This window comes from Balaenoptera acutorostrata, chromosome 13, assembly GCF_949987535.1.
Source record: "Balaenoptera acutorostrata chromosome 13, mBalAcu1.1, whole genome shotgun sequence".
Classification (NCBI taxonomy): domain Eukaryota; kingdom Metazoa; phylum Chordata; class Mammalia; order Artiodactyla; family Balaenopteridae; genus Balaenoptera; species Balaenoptera acutorostrata.
In genome coordinates, this window is record NC_080076.1 from 89,811,866 (window position 1) to 89,830,002 (window position 18,137).

Genomic DNA, 18,137 nt, shown 5'->3' on the forward strand with positions numbered 1-18,137 from the left:
GAAAAACTTCTCCTAAACATTTGTATGTATGTATAGATAGAAGATAGAATAGTGTGTTTCAGTTTGTTCTTATTTTAACATAATTATTATGTGAAGTTTATTAATATATGTTAATTTTTATAAATATCAATATTGATACAGTTATTATTTTTGATGTAAATATTTTAATATTGTATGATACTTGCGTGTAACTGTGTGATAATGCTAATTGTCTACACACTATTCGTTCTCGTAGCCTAGTAGTTGGGGCGTGTCTGCCCCTCCCCCATGGTAGAGGCTATGTCTCTCCCCACGCCCCCTCCCCTTCTCCCAGCACCCCTGCTCTCTGGGGAGCATGGTTTGCTGTTCCTTCTTCTTCAGCTTAAGGCTTTTGTCCCGGGGCAGAAAGGGAAGGGTCTGGGTGGGGCTTCCCCAATGGCTTTCTAATATGCTCCATACTTTTTTATTGAAGTATAGTTGATTTACAATGTTTCAGGTGTACAGCAAAGTGATTCAGTTATATATATATATATATATATATATATATACACGTGTATATATCTATTCTTTTTTAGAGTCTTTTCCATTATAGGTTATTATAAGATATCGAATCTCGTTCCCTGGGCTATACAGTAGGTCCTTGTTGTTTCTTTTATATATAGTAGTGTGTATCTGTTAATCCTACATTCCCAATTTATCCCTCCCTACCCCTTTCCCCTAGTAACCGTAAGTTTGCTTTCTGTGTCTTGTAAATGCCCTTTTATTTTTTATTTTTAAAATTTTTATTGGAGTACAGTTGATTTACAATGTTGTGTTAGTTTCAGGTATACAGCAAAGTGAATCAGTTATACATATGTGCACTCTTTTTTAGATTCTTTTCCCATATAGGCCATTACAGAGTATTGAGTAGAGTTCCCTGTGCTATACAGTAGGTCCTTATTAGTTATCTATTTTATATAGAGTAGTGTGTCTCTGTCAATCCCAATCTCCCAATTTACCCCTCCCCCCCTTACCCCCTGGTAACCATAAGATTTTTTTCTACATCTGTGATTCTATTTCCGTTTTGTAGATAAGTTCATTTTGTACATGCCTTTTTAAGTTTGTGAGTTTCCAAAGGAAGGTGCCTCTTTCTGGAACAATTGCAAACTTAGCCTTCAACGCCAAGGTCCAGCTGTATACCCTGGCAGAAGGCAAGAAGGGCACCCACATTCTAGAAAAAATTCAAAAGCAACAACAAAACTGAGTGAAAGTTGGTCTGCCTTCCTTATCACTGTGGGCCGGCAATGGGAAACTTCAGGAGTGGTAAAATGTGCCGCCGTCGCCCTGCAATATCACTGTCTCGTGCAAACATCTCCTCCAGAGTATGGGTCCAAGGTGCCTGCCTCACTTTCGTCCCCAGCCTGGCCAATTCCGAAGTACCATCTCATCACAGGACCACCTTCTACTTGTAAACAGTTATACTAAGGCACACATCTCAGCTGTTGTATCCCATTGGCATCCTTATTTCTACCCATCGTCATTCTTCCCTTCTGTGGCCGGTCTTCTCTCCTGGGCTTAGAGTCCTATGAGCTTGATAACCATAGTTTATTTATCTACACATTATTCCTGACAGAATCCAGGCAGCGCAAGACACACCAAAGATTCCCAGTTAATATTTATTGAATGAAGAGCATTCCTCGTAATATCCCCCAGTTGGAATGGGTTTTTTTTTTTTTTAAGATTAATGTTAAGACCAAGATCGACGGCTTGCCCCTGCACTATTAAATAAGCACAGTGGTAAGCTTAGTGGCCCCATCAATCAAAAACAGGAAACTGAGGATCACTTAGTTCAAAGTGACGGGAAGTGCATCTCAGACAGGCTTAAGCTGTGAACGGAAGCGCCCAGAGACCCTCTGACTTTAGGCACGGCTGGATTTAGGGGCTCCAGCTCTTGACTCTTCTTTCCTCAGTGTTAACTTGATTTTCTAGCTGGAATTCAGCATCTCTAGACCGGCACAGCCGTAGATCGTAATAGTCCTCTTGCTGTTATTTTTACCAAGCTGGCACTCTATAGGAAAAACATCGCTGGAAGAGGGAGATGTGAACTTAAAGAAAGCATATGTCCTGAAGCGGGTGAGCACGTGGGTCCTGAGTTCAAATCCTGATTCTAGTACTCTTAGCTGGGTGATGCTTGGGTAGGTTACATAACCTCTTTGAACCTCAGTCTCCTTGTGTGTAAAATGGGATCATAAGAGTACTTAACATAAAGGGCTGTTCCAAGTTTAAAGGACTGAGACGCAGTACCTGGACCTACAGGTTGTTGATGGTCGGTGCTGCTATGTGCATCCTTCTGTATCCGTAATGCAGGTTTTATGAGGCTAATGTTTCACCTTCCATCTAAGAGACTTTTTTCCCCTTGAGTGTTCAGAATTCTCCCCTCTCGATTCTCCATCCTTTGTGGAAAACTCTGTTTCAATGTCTTCTTTCACGATATGAAGAGTTAAAAACTATATGTAATGAAAGAGAAAACGCTTTCATCTTCTGATGGATTCTTTCCTCTTTTTTGTTTACTCAACCATCAGGAAAGCATTTTCTACTTTGTAGCCTAAGACTCCTCATTAATATAATCATCTGAAATACTGGTGTAACCAAACAAAACTACAGATGTGAACCAGCAGGCAAATGAGACTCATATGTTGGGGGGAAAAATGAGGATGACTCAGTGGGTTACAGAGGGTTTTTTAAAATTATCTGTAATTAGTGGGAAAGAAAATATGTGGACTCTATTAAAAATAAGCTCTTTATTTTTTAGGGGGAAAAACCATCATAAAGAACAGGAATGCTGTTCCCTTTTATTTACATGAATTGAGATAATTGGGACTCTCAGGATTAATGTAAGGTTCTGTCATAAATAATACCACCATCTGTGATAAATAGATGCTTCTCTCTTTGAATAAGTACAGCAAAACATTCCCAAGCCAACCATATGCTATGTGAACATCAAATGCAGTTATTTAAATTCTGCTGTAAATGCTTACATTATGCAACTCCAAATCTCTCCCGATGTTTGAATCCAGTCTTTTTTTTTTTTTTTTTTTTTTGCATGCTTTTCCAAACTGTCTTGGAGGCATCGTAAGAGGCATGTTTATATTTGGATCAATGAATAAACCTGGTATCTCTGTCAGATTGTAAAGAGCCCTGAAGAAAACACCAAGAAGGTCCTCATCTGCATGAAACACAATTCTTAGAAAGGCTTCGCCTATATCAGAGGTCAGCAAACAATGACTCACAGGCAGATCCAGCCACCACTGCGTTTGGATGAACTAAGAATACTCTTACATTTTTAAATGGTTGGAAAAAAAGCATATTTTAAAGAAGAAGAATGTTTCTGACGTCATAATTCTATGAAGTTCCGATTTCAGTGTCCATAAATAAAGTTTTATTGGAGCACGGGCACAACCGTGTTTACATTGGTCTCTGGCTGCCCTTTTGGCATAACAGAAGGGTTGAGTAGTTGAAACAGCATGTATTCAGCCCTTTAAGCCTAAAATATTTACTAACTGGGCCTTGACAGAAAAAGTGTCTTGATCCCTTCTTTCTGTGACTTGTGAAGCCAAATCACCTCCGTGGATGAAGCCAATCTGTATCATCTTAGAAGCTTTGCGCTGAAAGTAAGAGAAAACCCGTGTGCCTTGTGGTTGTGCACTGGTTCTCATAATAGGAAGGGCAGTGGAGAGGCAAGACTGAGGGTGTGTGTACTCAGTGGTCCCCCCCTTTGGTGTCAAGACCCAGGATCCCGCCACTGTACCTCCCCCATCCTGGCTTTGTCTCGGGATTTCACTCAGTTTCAGGATGGGTGACAGTATTAGTGGGGTGAGCTTGTTTTTCCCTTGCCTTTGGGAAGAAAGGCGTTTGTTGCCTCGATTCTCTTAGGGGGGGAGGCCTTCTCTCCCAGGAGTCCCAGCAAACCTCCCCTTGTAGCTCCTGGGCCCAAAGTGTCCGAGGGCATGGTTTCCCAACCTCAGCACCGTTGACCTTTGGGGCCAGCTAATTCTGAGCTGTGGGGCTGTCCTGCACGTGGAAAGCACTGAGACGCATCCCTGGCGTCCGTCCACTAGAGGTCGGTAGCATCCTAACCCCCCAACCACAGCAGTGGAACTGTTTCCATGTGAGTGAAATCATACAGTACGTGTCTCTCACCATCTGACTTATTTCACTTAGCATAATACTCTCAAGATCCACCTGTGTTGTCTCAAATGGCAAGATTTCATCTTTTTTATGGATGAGTAGTATTCCCTTATAGGTAGATATCTAGATAGATAGATACATCTATAGATAACACAGGTACGTAGATATCTATATAGACGTCAATATCTATCTCTATAGATAGACATATAGATACCACATCTTCTTTATCCATTTACTCATTGATGGGCACTTAGGTTGTTTCCATGTCTTGGCTATTGTAAACAGTGCCACAATGAACATAGGGGTACAGATGTCTTTCCAAATTAGTGTTTCTGTATTCTTTGGATAAATATCCGGAAGTAGGATAGCTGGATCATAGAGCAGCTCTATTCTTAATTTTTTGAGGACTCTCCATACTGTCTTCCATGGTGGATGCACCAGTTTACATTCCCACCAACCAAGCAGCCAACCAACCAAGCAACATGAAATCAGAATAAGTGAACAGACCAAACCAAACAAAAACAAATACGTAGATACAGAGGACAGAGTAGTGATTACCAGAGGGAGGGGGGGCTACGTGGGTCAAGGGGATTGACTGTGTGCTGATGGATGGAAAGCAGTTTTCGGTGGTGAGTGGGCTGTAGTGTATATAGAAGTAAAAATACAGTGTTGCACACCTGAAACTTATGTAGTGTTATACATCAGTGTTACCCCAATTAGAAAAATACATGTAAAAAATTAAAAATTTTGGGGCTTCCCTGGTGGCGCAGTGGTTGAGAATCTGCCTGCTAATGCAGGGGACACGAGTTCGAGCCCTGGTCTGGGAAGATCCCACATGCCGCGGAGCAACTAGGCCCGTGAGCCACAACTACTGAGCCTGCGCGTCTAGAGCCTGTGCTCCGCAACAAGAGAGGCCGCGATAGTGAGAGGCCCGCGCACCGCGATGAAGAGTGGCCCCCGCTTGCCGCAACTAGAGAAAGCCCTCGCACAGAAACGAAGACCCAACACAGCCATAAATTAAAAATAAATAAATAAATAAATAAAAATTTAAAAAAACAGCTGCATCAAGAAAAAAATTGTTTCCAGACTTTTCCAGATGGCCCCCAGGTGGCATAATTGCCCCTATGTGGGAAACCACGGGTTTGGGCCTGTGCAGAATTGAACCAGTTACCGGAAACAGATCTGGAATTACCCTGTGTGGTTTAAACCAGGGATTGGCAAACATCAGACCATGGGCCAAATCCAGCCCACCACCTATTTTTGTGTGGCCCACAGGCTGAGTCAGGGTGATGTAAACATGTAAGAATGGTAAAAAGTAAAAATGTAAATGGTTACATTTAAAATAGCTATATAAGTACCTTTGTAATAATTGATTTTGCTTCTAAGGCTGCAAAGCCTAAGGTGTTTATTATATGGCTCTTTAAGAAAAAAATGTGCACACCCCTGGATTAGACCAGTGGTTCTCAACCCTTAGCTTTATAGATCATAAAATTAAATTCATAATCTTGTAAACTGTCTATATACATAATTAAAAACAAATCAGTGTAGTGCCCTGTTCTAGAGATGAAAAATATGACCAAAGTAATAGACCGGAAAATAATATTTTAAAATGTGTACATATAGGGAGGGTCAAATGAAGTCATCAGGTACTTGCCCATGTATTTGGCGTCAGCATGGATGTGTCAGCCATACACACAGGCTGGTATAGCTGTTTGGGCAACTTGGATTTCACAGGCAGATACGGCATTGCTCATGTAATTTGTCAAAAGGGTAAACAAGTTTTTAGTAAAGTTTCATGAAATCAAAGTACAATCTGGATTTCCCTGGTGGCACAGTGGTTAAGAATCCGCCTGCCAATGCAAGGGGCACGGGTTCGAGCCCTGGTCCGGGAAGATCCCACATGCCGCGGGGCAACTAAGCCTGTGCGCCGCAACTACTGAGCCCGCGAGCCACAACTACTGAGCCCACGTGCCGCAACTACTGAACCCTGTGTGCCTAGAGCCCGTGCTCCGCAACAAGAGAAGCCACCGCAATGAGAAGCCCGCGCACCGCAACGAAGAGTAGCCCCCACTCGCTGCAACTAGAGAAAGCCCGCGTGCAGCAACGAAGACCCAACTCAGCCATAAATAAATAAGTACAATCTGCACCCCAGTAATTGCAATACTGGCAAATGCACAGGTTGTACTGTTGCCCCTCCCGGAATTTTTAGTGGAGATAGGTTCTTGGCTTGGGTCGTCCTAATAGGTTTCTCACCTTTGTGAGTGTCCAGTGGGACAGTCAGAAGTCATGCAGGACCTGGGCAATTATTCATTGCCTGGGACCATCGCAGGCCTTGCAGGGCGTCTAGCAGGGCTGGACCCCGCTCTCTAAACATCACTGGTCTCCCTCCCTCTAGTCACCGTGGTAACCAGCTCTGCCTCTGTGAACACCCTGAATGCCATCGCTGGTCGGCTGAACAATACCACCATCCGCCCCCATAAAGATGTCTGTTTCTCAGTTGTCAGAGCCTGTGAATGTGTGACCTTACGTGGCAAGAGGGACTTAGCGGATGTGATTCAGTTGAACATTTTGAGATGCGGAGATGGTCCTGGATCACCCAGATGGGCTGATGTAACCACAAAGGTCCTTATAAGAGGGAGGCCGGAGGTCAGAGGGAAGAGAAGCTGCTGGCTTTGAAGACAGAGGAAGGAAGCGGCCAGGAGCCAAGGAACGCAGGCGCCTCTAACAGACGGAAAAGGCTCGGAAACTGATTGTCCCCTGAAGCCCCCCGGGGGATCGCAACCCTGCCGACCCCTTCATGGTAGACTTCTGACCTCCAGAACTATAAATAAATATTTCTTGCTGTTGGTTTACACTACTAAGCTTGTGGTAATGTGTTACAGTGGCAATAGGAAACTAATACATACATCGTTTCACGGGGGAGCTCTGTCTTGAGCCAGTCGGAGCCCCTCGTGGACCTGGGGTCTGAGCCACGTTGCAGGGATGGAGGAGGAGGGATTGGCCTTGTGGGCCGTTTGCCAAGATCAAGCCATTTGCCAGTTGCAGCTCAGTTAAAAGACTGCATTTTAGATTTAGAACTTTGCCTGGCAAATATTTCCCTCTGTGCCTACCCAAGGCACTATTCTCATGCTGATAAAGACTGAGATTCTGGGTGTTTTAGAGAGTTTGTCTTTGAAAGGCATGTCTCCTTTGCTCCACTTCCAGGGGCCTGATTGAGGGGTGCCTGGGAGAGATTATGGATTTTAACCAGAGAACGGGGGGGGGGATACCCCCCCATGGCCTCCAAGGGGAATATAAGTACCCGCTCTTTTAAAGGAGAGTTTTACTGTTTCGAAATTGCAAACCACACTATGTAATTTCAGCAGAGGATACTGGGGGGAGGTTTGTTCAGAAGAGGCATTGAAATCAAATAATCCATTTATCAAGGTGCCTTTTGTTTCAAGAAAAAAAGTAACAATGCACCATATTTATCAGAGAGAGACATTTTGTGTCTGGCGAATGTTAATAAATCACAAATGGTGGGGAGAGAGAAAGAAAAGTCTTCAAAGTACTCAGGCCGGCTTGTGTTTCAAGTAAGCTGCGATGACTTGGAAGGAAAAATCCAATCAGGGTTTTCCTTGAGGCTTGTGGGGAAAGGCAGGCTTCTGTGTCGTAGGTTTCTGATATCATACAGGTAAACTGGAGATGTCGGAACAGGCCATTGAAGTTATAAAAAGAGCCCACCCCTCTTGATTTCAGATTTCTTTTCTCACATGGCTGTCACCCAATTTTTTTTTTTTTTTACGAACTATGGTTATCACCTATTTTTTTCATGTTGCTGTAGCCTGAAAACCTTTTTACTGTAACTTATCAACAGGATTGAAATAATGGTAATGATCATAATGATAATAACAGGAACAGAAACTTCTCCCCAATTATTAGGCATGTTCTAGGTGCTGGGTACTTTCTTTATTGCTCTAAGGGAATTGGTTTTGATATGATTCCCACTTTAAAGATGAAGATTCTCAAACTCAAAAGTTTAAGGTATTTGCACGAAAAACAAAAACAAAAACTTACCTAGTACGTTGGGGGCAGGGATTCATTTTTGGATGCGGTCTGGCTTTGGGAATGCTCTTAACCAGTGAGATGCATTCCTCTCACTGGGCTGGAGAGGGTTTGGTTACAATCTTTCCTCCTGTCTCGTTGGCATCTGTGACAAACCTCTGAACACCTGCTGTGAATCGAGCTAGATCAGGGTTTCTCATCCTTGGCACTAGCGGCATTTTGGGCTGGACGATTCTTTGCGGCGGGGGGTGGGGGGGGGGCGGGGGGGCTTTCCCGTGCATTGTAGGATGTTCTCAGCATCGCTGGTCTCACCCCACTAGGTGACAGTAGCACCCAGCTGTGAAAACCAAAAATGTCTCCTGTAGACATTGCCAGGCATCTCCAGGGTGCAAAGTCACCCTTAGTTGAGAACCTCTGATACTCTTTAGGAAGGACCTTTGCACATCCTAAAACAGCACCACTTGTGCGTCTGGGTTATTCCAGTGGGGTTTGTTTGTAGCTTATTTAATTGACAAGGAAACCGGGACCTAGCAGTTTCACCAAAGTACCACATGAGCATCCATCGCTTACTGCATTCAGGGCAACAGCGGGCCCCGGCCCCACTTCCTAGACCAACTTCCCACTCCTCACACACCCAGCTCCTGAGCTTTCCCTCCACTGACCCTTTCCTGGTGCTGTGCTCCGTCCCCGCCAGGATCCTTCCCCTATTCCACTCACCCTCCCAAGATCCAACCCATCCTTCATGTCACAGCTCAGAGAGAATCAATGCTAAAGAATCCATCTCGGTCAACACATCCCAAAGCGAGCATCGCAGTGGAGGTGGCACATGATATTGGCTGAAGGGTCATTTCCCCTGGTGTTGTTCTGTCTGGGTGCTAAGTGGCATGGACACCTCCTGCGTCCACTATCTCAGAATCTCAAAAACTCAATTTCCGGCAGCCAGCTTTGCAGTAGAGTTCTCTGATGAACGGCTGATGGAGGACACGATATCCCAACACTGACAGGCAAGCACAGATAAAGAAAATGGATAAACAGGAAGGGAGACAGCAAATGAACGTGCTGTCAGCTGGGAGGCCAGATGCAGAGGTGCAGCTGTCAACTTCTCTCCTCTTCCCCGCTCCACGTCCGTAGGCAACCAGCATCGGACTTTTCCAGGGGTATTGTTTCAGATGAGTAAAAATTACTCAATAATCCTATCTTTCTGGGAGACGCTGCTATGAGCGGATGAACCAGAATTAGAGGGTGGATATCTGTCTGAGTTTCACTAGGTCACGGCAACCGTGGGATGGGTTCCTTGCAATCAGCAGATAGAGCGTCAGGAGAGAAATACCACAACGGCTGGTAACCACCACGAGTCCCTTAATCTGCTAGATCAGGGCTCCCCAAAATGTGAGATGAGCTTGGGAGATCCACGTGGTGTCACAGCACGTGAGCGTGCAGACGGGCCTTGCACAGCTCCAGGGGGCCCGTTTTCATGAGTGTCTATGAGGTTGGGTATTGCAGGTACACCTACAAGGTGGGAAACCACCTGAGTCTTACCAATGAGAAAGTGATTCCCTTTTCAGTTCTGTTTGAATTACTCTAATTCCCTCGAGGAGGAGAAAGTCTCCTGTTGGTGTTTCACTGTATCTGTTTAGTTTCTTACCCTTGGTAATCTCTTGATATTTATTAGTTACCCCATCAGGTGTTGCTGCATAAAAAACCACCTCCAAATTTAGAGACTTAGTTCACTTGTCATTTCTCATGAGTCTAGGGGTGACCGATCTTGGCTGAACTTGGCTAATTTTGGCTGGGCTCGCTCACTTGTTTGGGGGTGGCTGCAGGCTGTGGGTTGGCTGATTTGGGATGGCCTCCACTGGGGTAACTCTGCTCTCCTTCACGTGGTCTCTGCAGAAATTCAAAAGAGAGTTAGTGGAAACCTGAGCTTGGAATTGGCAGATCATCACTTCCGCCATATTCTGCTGACCAGAGCAAATTCAAGGCCAACCTAGATTCAAGGAGTGGGGCAATAGACTCCTAATTTTGAAGGGAAAATTGCAAAGTCACACACAAAAGGTGTAGAAAGAGGAGGAGAATGGGAACCATTTTGTAATTGCTCTACAACAGGTACTATTAGATCCTATATAATGAAATCTATCCACCTGTCTATCTACCTGTGTACCCATCCATCCAACCATTGATCCATCCATCCATCCGTCCATCCAAACATTCATCCAACCATTGGCCCATCCATCCAGCCATTGATCCATCCTTCCATCCATCCATCCATCCATCCATCCATTTATCTATGGAAACTGAAACTGTCCAAGAAGGTAAGAACTTGCCCGAGATCACACGGGTATTGAGTAGATCAACTCTAGATCTCTATAGCCAAACATCATGTCTTTAACCAGTATACTAGATCCCACTCCCTTCTTTACAATGTCTGTCTCTTCTTGACTCGAGTGAAATCTCTCATGAACTGGAAAACTTCAGAACTAGGTTCAGCAGGAAGGTATGAGCTAGGCACTTTTTGTTCCATACGAAAGATAAAGAGGGAGTTAAATAATGGAAGAATCCTAAGAGAAGAGATAAGAAGACAGCAAGCCCACTTCAGCTTTATTTTATTGAAAGTAAACTCAGCATTTGCTTCAAAGCAAAAGGTTCATTTTTAGGATTTTTTTAAAAGTAAAAAGACCAAAAAAAAGGAGAAAAAAGGAATTTTTATGTGCAAGAAGAGTGAAGAATGATGAGAAAGCCTGTTGACAAGCTTCCCTGTTGTGGAATACACCCTGCACAGATGGGCCTTACCACCCTTGCTCTGTTCCTTCAGAGAGCCCTTGGCCCACTGTCTTTTCCAAACAAACGAGTCTCTAAATCTCTACCCTTCAAGGCTTAAAAACTTTTTTGGAGAGGGATGAATACATCAGAATAAAAGCGTTAAATGTAGTAATAATTAGTCCATTGGGTTTGACACAATTCTACAAGTTGCTTAAAGAGTCAATGATTTTCTTTAAACACATAGAGCCAGAACCTTTTCTAGAATGTTATGCAGGGCCTTCTGAGAGTGTTTTAACCTGGTCCTGAAATGAGTGGGTTAAAAGGGAAGCAGTAAAATATCCCTAAAGAGAGAGGACCAAAGTACCCATGTTACCGGTGACCTCAGAACAACGCCTCTGGATGAAGAATGAGGGAGAAAGCTATTTCTTTGAAAAGCCATCTTGACAACCTAAGGCCCTTCGGCTGCAGCACCAAAGGCAGCTTTGATCTGCTAGCCAGTGTCCCGGCCGGGAAGAGGATTAGGGGAAGGTTCCAGAGGGGAGACAGGCATGGGGTAGCCCCATAGGCTGGTTGGGCTGTGCAGGCTGCAGTTAGAAGCAGGGACAGCAGGGGAGGTTGGAGCATCAGGGGAGAGGAATGCCCTTGTTCCCTCTCAGTATATGAATGGGGGCTTATGTGGGTTTTCTGGTCTGCTCCTGAAAGACAAGGGCCAGGCGATGGTCTTTCCTGGGCTTTGCAAAGTTAGCAGTTGGGGCGCAGTAATCTCTTGGGCGCTGGGTGAGCAGCGAGTCCCCAACAATGTAAATATCAACCCACGGGGAAGCTTTAGAGGGCCACCTTCAATCAGCAAGGAGGCAGCTGGTTGTACTGCTAATGATGTGGGTGATGGACAGAGAAAGACAGGAAGATGGGAGTGATGGTGCTGCTTTTCCCGGGCTCAGTGTTGAACCTCCAGCCTCCAGTGTACGTCGACTTACCCGGCTGCAGTTTCTAACTGGTGCTTTTCAGCTCAGATGCTCCTGAAGGTCCAGCAGGAAATGTTACTGAGCAGGGTGTTTTGCTGGGTCTGTTCTCTTACTGTTGCCGGGTGGGCAGACAGCCTACATGCTGCCACTCCTCTCATGTTTGCAGAGAAGCTGGAAACCCAGATGCTCCCCAGTTTTTAAAAAAGGTTCCCATTCATAGCCGTCTTTTAAAATACCGTGGGCCAAACAGAACCCACCTGCAGGCTGAGTTGAGCACCGTAGGTGAGCAGTTTGCAGTGTTTCCCAGATTGCTGTTTTTCTTTCGACTTTATGATACTTTTGGCTATGAGCAAGATCTTGTAAAATTTTTACACAGGCACGTTTATCATCGTTTAATTGCATTCGGCGTTTGAGTCATCGTTAGAGAGCTTTCCCTAGACCCAGGTTATAGAGGAAATCACTTTTTCATTCAGTAGTGAAAAAATGTCATGTTTTTACATCTAGATCACTGATCCATTTGAAGTTCATTCTTGTGTAGGGTGTGAGGTATGGCCCTAATTGTATCTTTTTGCCAAACGGCTGGCCGGTTGTCCTAGCACCATTTAAAGTCTGTCTCTGCCTCGTGATTTGTGGTTCCACCTTTAAAACATACGAAATGTCGAGATGTACAGGGGCTTATTTATGAACTGTTCTCTTCCACTGGTCTGGTTTGCTCTTCATGTACCAGTGTCATTAAAAAAATGTTTGAAACTCATGCAAGTTATTAATAAATACACCCACTTGACACTCCTACACTTGCCAGCATTTGATCAGACTCCATAAAATTGCCACTGTTCAACAATTCTTAGTGTACAAAACTCTCCCTTTCATAGGTTTCGACCTAATACACGCAGGTAATTTTCGGAGCATGTAGTCATTTACTGGCTGATCCCCAAAGGAACATGAAAATCCTAGCCAAGTGGACTGCAGAATGTTTACCCTCGTTTCCAAATTGCTCGTCAATTACCCCTCGTGGCTAAGTGACCTCTAAGGAGCCCGGAATAACCCCATCTTTGTCTTTTTTTTTTTTTCTTTCCCCCCTGCAGTGATCGAGGGCCGTGGGCTCACAGACAACATCCAGAGGTTTTCCTCGCTGCCCCCTTATCTGCCCGTGACCTACCACGTGCTCAGAGCGGAGACCTCCTTCTTCCTGAAGGAGACCAACCAGGACTTGACACGCAACTCCAGCCTGCGGTCCCGAGTCGAGTCCTTCTTCCCGTACAAAGCCAGGCGGCCCCCGATCTTAAATGCCAGCTATGGGCCTTTTTCGGTGGAAAAGGTCGTGCCCCCGGACTTGATGTCGACTCCAGACTTTTTGGGTCCCACCGACAAGGTTAGTTTCAACTGGAAGCTGAAAGCGCACGTCCTGCGGGACAAGGTCTCCCTGAGCCGGCCCCGCGTGCAGGTGCTGTTCCACGTGGTGGGCAGGGACTGGGACGACGCCGGCCCCGCGCAGAGGCTGCCCTGCCTGCGCGTGTTCGCCTTCCGGGAGACCCGGGAGGTGAGGGGCAGCTGCCGGCTGCAGGGGGCCCTGGGGCTGTGCGTGGCGCAGCTGGAGCTCCCGGCCGGCTGGTTCGGCCCCCCCACGGTGGTGGCCGGGAGGAAGAAGTCGCCCGAGCCCCCCGAGGGCAGCCCCGTGGAGCTCTACTACGCCCTGCAGCCCGGGGACGAGCGCGGAGACTGCGCCGGCGGCGACATCCGGAAGGGCAATGCCATCCGCCCCGGGAAGGACGGGCTGGAGGAAAGCACGTCCCACCTGCAGAGGATCGGTGCCGTCGGCCTCTACCGGGCCCAGGACAGCACCCAGCTCAGCGAGCTGCATCTGGATGGCAACGTGGCCGTCTGGCTGCCCTCCCGGCCGGCCAAGCAAGGAGACGTGGTCACTGCCTATGTCACCGTGGCCAGCAATTCCACCGTGGACTTCTTCATCTTGAGGTAGGTGCCCACTGTAGTGTGGGGCGTGCCGACAGTGACGCCGGACGGGAAGGTGGGGTGCAGATTTGTAGAAGATTCCATCTTCACCACCTTCAGGAACCCTCCGGCTTCAAAGTAGAAGCCAAATTCTGCACCCAGCCACGGGCTTTCAGCAACTTCGCTGTATATTAGGGGGTGGGAGAAAGAAGGCTGGAATTGCAACCCTAAGAAACAAGACTAACTTAACCACTGTCTTCTGACCTTGCATTACCTTTGAACTGGGAGAGGGATATGACTTTTTTTAAGCTTCAGATTTTTTTATACATGTACAAATACTTGGTTGCATGGCAAAGTATATGTTCAGGGGCCCAAGAAAAGACATAGGCATATCTCACTCTCTGCTATCTCACTTTGGGTGTAAATGTGAAGAAAAAAAAGCCAAGGATAGTATCTTTTTTTTTTTTTTTTTTTTTGGTGGGGTTAAATCTTGCCGGTTAGCGGTGGGAAAACCCCAGTTTGTGAGTACAGTTTAGCAGTGATTCAGGGGGTCTGCCCAACAGAAGATTGTTCAGCAGAGGTATTCCATCTCATAAGAAAAGAAAAAAGAAAACTAAATTGAAACAACTACAGAACAGCCCACCTACCATCACCTCTGTTGGTTCAGCAGATCGCCCCAAACTTGTAACGGGCTCTTTCTCTGCTCGGTGATTCTAAGGTTTAGATCAGGAGCGCCTGTTACCTGAGGATAACTAATAATGGGGGGAAAGCCACCTGAAGCAAATCCTCTTAAAATGTGGCCCAGGATTTCATAAAAATGAGAAACTATTTGCTTGAGATTTGTTTAAAAGATAAGGATGGTAAATAGCAGGTTTTTATCTAGTATCATTAAGAAGGACTTAGGTTGTAATTGCAGCTATGCTTTGGTTCTTTTTAGAATAAAAAAATAATCACATGTTGCTTGAGTTGCTTGGGAAAATATTCGCAAAATAGAATGATGGCATCTTATAGCATATTTCACTTTGGTTTAAATTTTGTTGTCTGATAATAAGAATGGTCCATTTTCAAGGGTTTTAATAAGTTTCTTGAGGCATTTCTTAGTCCTTTGGATTCGAGTAATTCTCTTCTGAAGTGTCTGTCTAGTCGTCATCCTTATAATTGTTTCTTTCAGTTTTTAAGTGGACTAGTTTTACCAGATCCTTCTTTGACAGTGGTTTGTGATATGATCAAGGGCTTTACAGCATCACTTTCAGTGGCGTTAGGCAGTCCTGCATCTTCTACAAAATATAAACTGTGCCCTGTGGGAAAAATTCCCATCATATTTGCACTGATGGATGGCCAGCCTGGTGCTTGCTGCCTTTGAGGGGGAGGAAGGATAAACTCAGTGTCTTAATGCAAGTGGCAGCCTTATAACTGCAGGGCCAGGATAGCAGATATTTAGATAAAAGAATCCAGGTTTGCGTCCTCCTGCCTTGGATGGGGAAAGACACTGATCTGGAAGGTTTGAGTTTCATTTCCACTGAGTCCGTTGCACCCTGGTTTCATGTCCTTCTATTGTAAAATAAATATATCAATCCCGAGCTTTGGAAAAGAGGGACGGAAAGCAGGGAGTCAATAGTACTGCTAACAAGTTTTAAAATTCCAGAGTCATAAGTATCTTCCCACTTGTACTTATCCTTAGCTTCCCTCTTTAGCACAGCAGGCTTGAGGGGTGAGTATGCGTGAGCCACTGGGTCCCCACGTCTAAGATGCAGGGCCTTCCGCTGCAGGTGGGACACTCAGACTTGGTTCATTGGAGAGGAGAAGCTGTTTTCTGTATTTTTTCATCACAAAGATGAACATGATGTGGGAGAACACAGGTCCTGCAACCAGCTGGCCTCAATTCTGGTCTGCTGCCTGGCTTTGTGACTGTAGGCATGCCACCTCATCTCCATGTGCCTTGGTTTCCTAATTCAGGTGAGATTCTGGTACCTACTGCCATAGGGGTGGGAAGATTCAGTGGGCTAATATTTATCTGTGAGATGCTTACAACAGTATCTGTCACATAAAAGTGCTTCTGTGAAGGGTTGTTTTTGAACATCCATCAAAACTTCCATAAGCATTGAATTCTATTTTAGCAGTGAAAGGATATTGTGCTTTGCATAAAACAGCAGCTACCAGGTCTGTTCTGAAAGCTGTATTGATTCTCACTTCACCATGCTTTTGTTTAAAGAGCAAAAAAAAAAAAATTGTTTTATAATGACAAGAGCTTTGGGAGCACAGAGGATCGGAACGACATGATTGTTGCTTGATGCCGGGAAGGGCAGTGGCCCTATTTCTGCCTTCCTGGTCTTTCCACCCACGGATCAGAGTCCTGGGGAGAGAGAGGAGGTGGAGGAGAAACAGAGTCAAGAATGACTCCAAGACATTGGGCATGAAGGATGCAGCTTCCCTGATTGGTATGGGAAGGCTGTGGGTAAAGTAGGTATTCCCTTTCCAGATAACGTATCTCATTTTAAATTAATTTTATTTTATAAATTAATTATTCTAAGGAAAATAATATTCAGTAAGAAAATTCAAAAAGATGTACACAGATGTGGCAAAATGGTGAAGTTTGCATGAGGCTTACTGAAGTCTGGGAAACACCACTTTCATCCTAGTAAAAGTAGCAGCTCGTGGAAATCCACATTTATCTAGCTGTCTCCAGAGATGGTCACTGGTTCAGTCAATCACAGGAGAAATCCATCTGGCCCATCACTGGAACCCAGCTGAGAAATTCACGGGGGATTTTTTTTTTGGCGGGGAGGGACTTTGCTACACCCCTCCTGACTGTGAAATCAAAGACATTCTCCATTGCCTCCTTGGAAGATGGCTTTGCCGACAAGTCTATGATGCTTGAAGACAACCCAAACTTCTTGGGAATTTTTATAGGGCCAATAACATACATGGACACTTGGCCTAAGCCTCCTTTCTGAGATCGTTTTCACAAACGATACTCTCTTCCACAGGCTTGAGGAAGCAGCCTGCATTTCCTTAGCTATGTCTTGCATTTAATTCAAAGGCGATCCCTGCTTTTATGATCAGATTGGTTCCTGAGACTCAGTCAAGGTGTGGCGGTTGAAGCTTTGTTTCCTGTGGATATAACGTTATTTTAGAAACCTATTTTGGAAAAATAGAAACCTAAAATCATGGCCAACGTAAAGGAAAATACCTAACTGGATATGTTTTACAGATACTTGTAAGTAGGTCAGTTCCATGGGTATCAGTCCCTTGGCCCCTGGGATACGGCTTAGCGCATATTGGGTTGGCCAAAAAGTTCGTTCGGATTTTTCCAGACGATGTTAACGGGAAAACCCGGATGAACTTTTTTGGCCAACCCAGTAGTCAAGGACGAGTAAACATGTACTGAATCGATGCAAAAGCAAATACCTAATGTCAGATTTATACCATGACGTGCCTTTTCATGGATGTTTTCCTTCACGACTTACTAACTGAATCTTCCTGAAATAATAGCAAGATTCCTTACAGCAAGCATAAGCACTGTTCCCTATTCCGAGGGTTTTCAAAACATATTGACAATTGGGGTCATCAGTCCTGACAATTCCTGATGCCATCTCCACGTCCCTGAATGCTGCTGACAACACGAGTTGCTGAGGACCTCACTTCTTACTCAAAGCTCGATCTTAGACTGGGTTTGCGGAATTACTCCCTGTGTTGGGACCAACGTTCTACATTATCTGAAGTTGCAGGTGTTAGGCAGGTAGATCACTCTTGACCTTGCAGGTCTTTGAAGGGAAGAGTAGGGGACACCGTGGCACCTCTGATCTTAGCAGGAAGCAGCTGAAATTGATCCCTAAAGAAGCCAAGGCAGTGGTTCACTGGTCCTCTTCCTTTTAAAATAACCTTGCTTAATTGAAATCCCTAATTCACAGAAACGGATGGGAGATGTTCTCCTCCAAGTGTAACTAATTCAAAAGCCCGCAACTTTGTGATTGGAATTAGGGATGCTAAGAGAGTCATAAAGAGTCTTTCCTCTTTACAAGATTACATTATGCTGCTACCATGAGCTTACACATAGCAAATCGTCCTATCTCGAGTCTCATAATGAAAAGAATATAAGTAGCATACCAACTGGTTTAGTGTACGCCAGGATTTCTCAACCTCCGCAAGATGGGCGTTTGGGGCCGGATCATTCTTTGTCGTGAGGCCGTCCTGTGCCTTGTAAGATGTTTAGCAGCTTCCCTGACCTCCACCCACTAGCAGTGGTACCTTCTCTTCAGTTGTGACAAGCAA

At 45.1% G+C, this 18,137-nt stretch overlaps 1 protein-coding gene across 1 annotated transcript in view; it reads left to right on the plus strand.

Moving 5' to 3' along the window:
* The first annotated feature begins 12,570 nt into the window (after nt 1-12,570).
* TMEM132C (transmembrane protein 132C) overlaps nt 12,571-18,137 on the plus strand; it is a 262,406-nt gene continuing 256,839 nt past the window's right edge. Inside the window, exons 1-2 of the mRNA XM_007189674.2 lie at nt 12,571-12,580; nt 13,001-13,889. Of these exons, the coding sequence (XP_007189736.2) occupies nt 12,571-12,580; nt 13,001-13,889 (899 nt within the window). The remainder of the gene's footprint in view (nt 12,581-13,000; nt 13,890-18,137) is intronic.